Below are 3,659 nucleotides of genomic sequence, written 5' to 3'. Positions count from 1 at the left end.
GTAGAGAAGCTACGAGAGTGAGAAAGATGCCGCTGCCAGGATTGTTTGTCAAAGAAGCAGAGAGAGGTTTTAGAAGAAGGTGTTTATGCCAGAGCTGGTGTGATGAAGTGAATCTTAATGGTTTCCTACAAAGTGACATGTAAAAAAATCAAATAATATAAAGATATATTTAATATTATATATAGAAGAAAAAATTAACACAGATTAACAGATATGTTGTTGTAGAGAAACAAGCTCAGGGTTCCACTGCTTCTCCGTTATTGCTGAGTGGTGTTTTCTGCACTTTGTATTTGTTATTAGGCTCATTTTATAATGTTATTTGAAATCCACCCACCCGTCTGTCTTACATAAAACCCTAAAATATCTTGTTATTTTCTTAATCGGATGTCAAGTTTGAGTTCCTTCTTCTATCTTGAGTGTTTAGCCCTTGTGAGTCCTTTGTATGTGACACGCCTGGTACATGTCCAATGTCTGTATAAACTAATGTGACAAGCTTCCTGAAACTGGAACAATAATTTCTCTTAAGACACACTTTGGTGCTATAGCATATTTTTATCAATAGATGGTGCTACTATACCTCTAGAGGGTCTATAGCTACACCCCAGCACATGATCAGTTTGTGAACGTGCACAGTGGAAATCACTGATTTAAATAAAAGTCACAAAGAGCTCAGAGATGCAGGTTCCTTTAATAAAATCCTCATGTGAAGCAGATCTTCAACAATGTTCAGAGAAAAAATGACTGAACAGGAAACTTCTATTCTTGTGGGATCATTGTGTGACTCCTCTCCTGCACAGCTGTTAGTCACTGCTGGATAATCAGAGCTAAACTACTGGTGGCTGAAAGGCCTTAAACCCTTAAAAGCACAAACATGGCCAGCATGACAAGCTCACACCAAACATCCTTCGTTGTCCAGACAGTTGTACTTGGACAGGGTTGGGGGGAGGGTCCAAACACATCCTGTGGGTAAACTGAGGGAGATAACATGAGTTAAATTAGGACTGAGAAAAACTCAACACTTTAAAACATCTGATTTTAAACCAGGACTGGATCTTTACAGGTTCAACTTGTTGGACTGTTGATCAAAGAACTGGCTCAGTGTTTCTGTCCCAAAGGACAAAGGATGAAGCTACAGTCAACAATATATCACTGTGTGCCGAACCAAACCAACAACCTGTTAGTCCGTCTGTCTCAGTATTTTGTGGATTCCCCACCTGACCCAGTCCTTTTCTACAACAACTGTCCACTGTGGTGATGGACAAACACGAACATGTCCCAGGTGTCTCACCTTGAGAAACAGTCGACACTGCTCAGCACAGAGTCCTCGTCCACCAGAGTCCGACCACACACACGACGTCCATCCTTCTGTAGACTCTCCATCCACGGACACTCACCATCTGTAACATAAGAGCTTCCTCTCAGAACACAAGTATTCAGCGGGGCCTGGCCACAGACCACAGCTGGAGACAAACCAAACAGGTTGAGAATTTTGGCTTTAAAGCCTTGTAAACTTTGTGCGTTTAAGTTAAACCCACATAGATGTAGTTTAGATGATCGTGGAGGTTCCAAAGTTTATAAAGAGACCAAAATATAGTCTAAGACTCCTGGGATATTTCACTTTGATGCAGTGGAGTATTAAAATTTTTGTCTCTGACTTTGTCAGCACAGTTTCATGAAGAGCTGCAATGGTTTGCCGTGGTGATCCCTACTTGTCATGATTGGCCCTTTGGTTTCACTTCCCGTCTCTGTCTTTTATTTTGTATTCACCTGTCTCCACATCCTGCTCTGTTCAGCCACTTTACATTCATCACCTCTCCTAAATGGTTACACCTGTTCCCGTGACTCAAACCCAGCCCTTCCCACAGTCCCCTGCATGACTTCAGTGAGCCTTCCAGACATTGTCTATGTGTCATTTGGATCATGGTAATGTCTGCAATCACCTGCCTGAAGCCTGCTGATAAATCAGTTTGGCCTGTTACCGGTCTGCTAAACTGCTAATCTGCTAAACTGCCTGTGTGCTAACCAGTCTGTATATTACCTGCTTGCTAAGCAGGTAATAAGGCCACTCCTACACTCCTGTGAGACTCACAGTAGACTGCACCCTCACACCGTCCTCATAAACCCCTCCCCATGAGAGGACCACTGCTTAATGAGTGTAACTGTTTACAATTTGAAATCATTTGTCACTTTAATCTACTGTGTGTTGTGTTTTTGTGACCTATTTACAGTTGATTGCTTTTTTTTATTACTACTTTTCTATTTTGTGCTCAGAAACTCGTGAGGAACAAAATTTCATTTCAGTCTGTGCTTTTAAAAAATAACGTGTGAAATGACAAAGAATCTTGACTCTGACTGAAATGTTTTCACTGATTTTGTTTCAATTCAAGTCATGAGTTTTTGTAATTGTCTGAATCAGCCTGATTATAGCAAATCAGTCACATTTTATAAAAAAATGTGACTGATTTGTGTTGTCTACCTGCAGTCTGAAGTTCTAGATTTGACACAAACACAATCTGAAACATTTCTATCCAACAACAGTGTGAAGATCATCTTTAACTAAATCAGACAGGAGCAAACTGGGACTTACCATCCAGCTGTGAGAGACTCTCTGAAACACAGAACACAAAGAAACTGTTAGTAATACACACACACACCTTTTATACAACACTAATGTTTTCACTAAATATGTTTTAAATTTATTTTTTAACATTTATTACTAATTATCAACAGATTTCTTTTTAAACATTATTAAAAATTGTTTGTTGTTTATTTTGTCTTTTTCCACAAAATTCAACAGATGACAAAATAAAATTTAGATGCTAAAGGTTTCAAGTGACTTGAATTTTATTTCTCTATGTATTTATTTTACTCATATGTAACTTAAATAACTCAAAAACACATCAAATCTAATTATATTTTTAATAAATTAAAATTTACTCTGTAATTAAATTTTTGCTTCAGAAGTATAAATTCTATTTTAATACAAATTATGTTAATAAAATATAACATTTCCAGGTACATTTCCACATATGACTCTACACAGTTGGGCTGCTACGGTCGACAGGTGGACAGTCACCACCTGAGCCACTGCTGCCCCCTCACCACAGATCTCACTTCATCAGTGTTCAGTTTTTTACGTGAATTAGATCTGAAACCTGATTGGTTCAGGTGTGGACAGTGAGGAGGTTCTTACCTGGTGTCTGCAGAGTCACCACACTCATCACTTTGTAGGAAGCCATCGCTGCAAGTGTCAAGTCCTCACATCTGACATGGTATAAATACCTTGTTCTCCCCCCTCCCTCCCTCAGACACACCTCTCTCTGCTTCTTTGACAAGCAATAGATCAAACTAAACCATTGTTGTGTCTTTTTACCAAACCAAGTTCAAGTCTTTTCCAGTTCAAAGAGATTCTGCACCATGTTCATCAATCATTACTTCAGAAGCTGGATGGACGTCTTTGCTGACAAGGACTAATCATTCCTTGTTATTCATCTATAAAACCTTCCTACATACAGAAATCTAGACTTTACACAAATGATTGGACCACTTGTCATGACTCAGTGAAGAAGTTTAAATGTGCTGACGACACGACACTGGTTAGGCTCAGAACAACATCAGATGTATCAGCATAGAGAAAGGAGCTGGTCTACAGATCATAA

The 3,659-nt window shown here is 39.1% G+C and overlaps 1 protein-coding gene across 1 annotated transcript; it reads right to left on the bottom strand.

Moving 5' to 3' along the window:
• Positions 1–669: 669 nt before the first annotated feature.
• Positions 670–3,239, bottom strand: LOC137137069 (transmembrane protease serine 11E-like). Its single transcript, XM_067522956.1, has 4 exons — positions 3,194–3,239; positions 2,588–2,608; positions 1,289–1,397; positions 670–971 (listed from the first exon to the last, which is right to left on the bottom strand). Exons 1-4 carry the CDS (start codon positions 3,237–3,239, stop codon positions 890–892), a joined length of 258 nt encoding a protein of 85 aa, XP_067379057.1. The 3' UTR covers positions 670–889.
• Positions 3,240–3,659: the final 420 nt, after the last annotated feature.

The sequence above is a fragment of the Channa argus genome, chromosome 12 (genome assembly GCF_033026475.1).
Source record: "Channa argus isolate prfri chromosome 12, Channa argus male v1.0, whole genome shotgun sequence".
Lineage (NCBI taxonomy): Eukaryota > Metazoa > Chordata > Actinopteri > Anabantiformes > Channidae > Channa > Channa argus.
The sequence above is the reverse complement of the archived record's forward strand: the minus strand, read 5'-3'. Positions and strand labels throughout refer to the sequence as shown.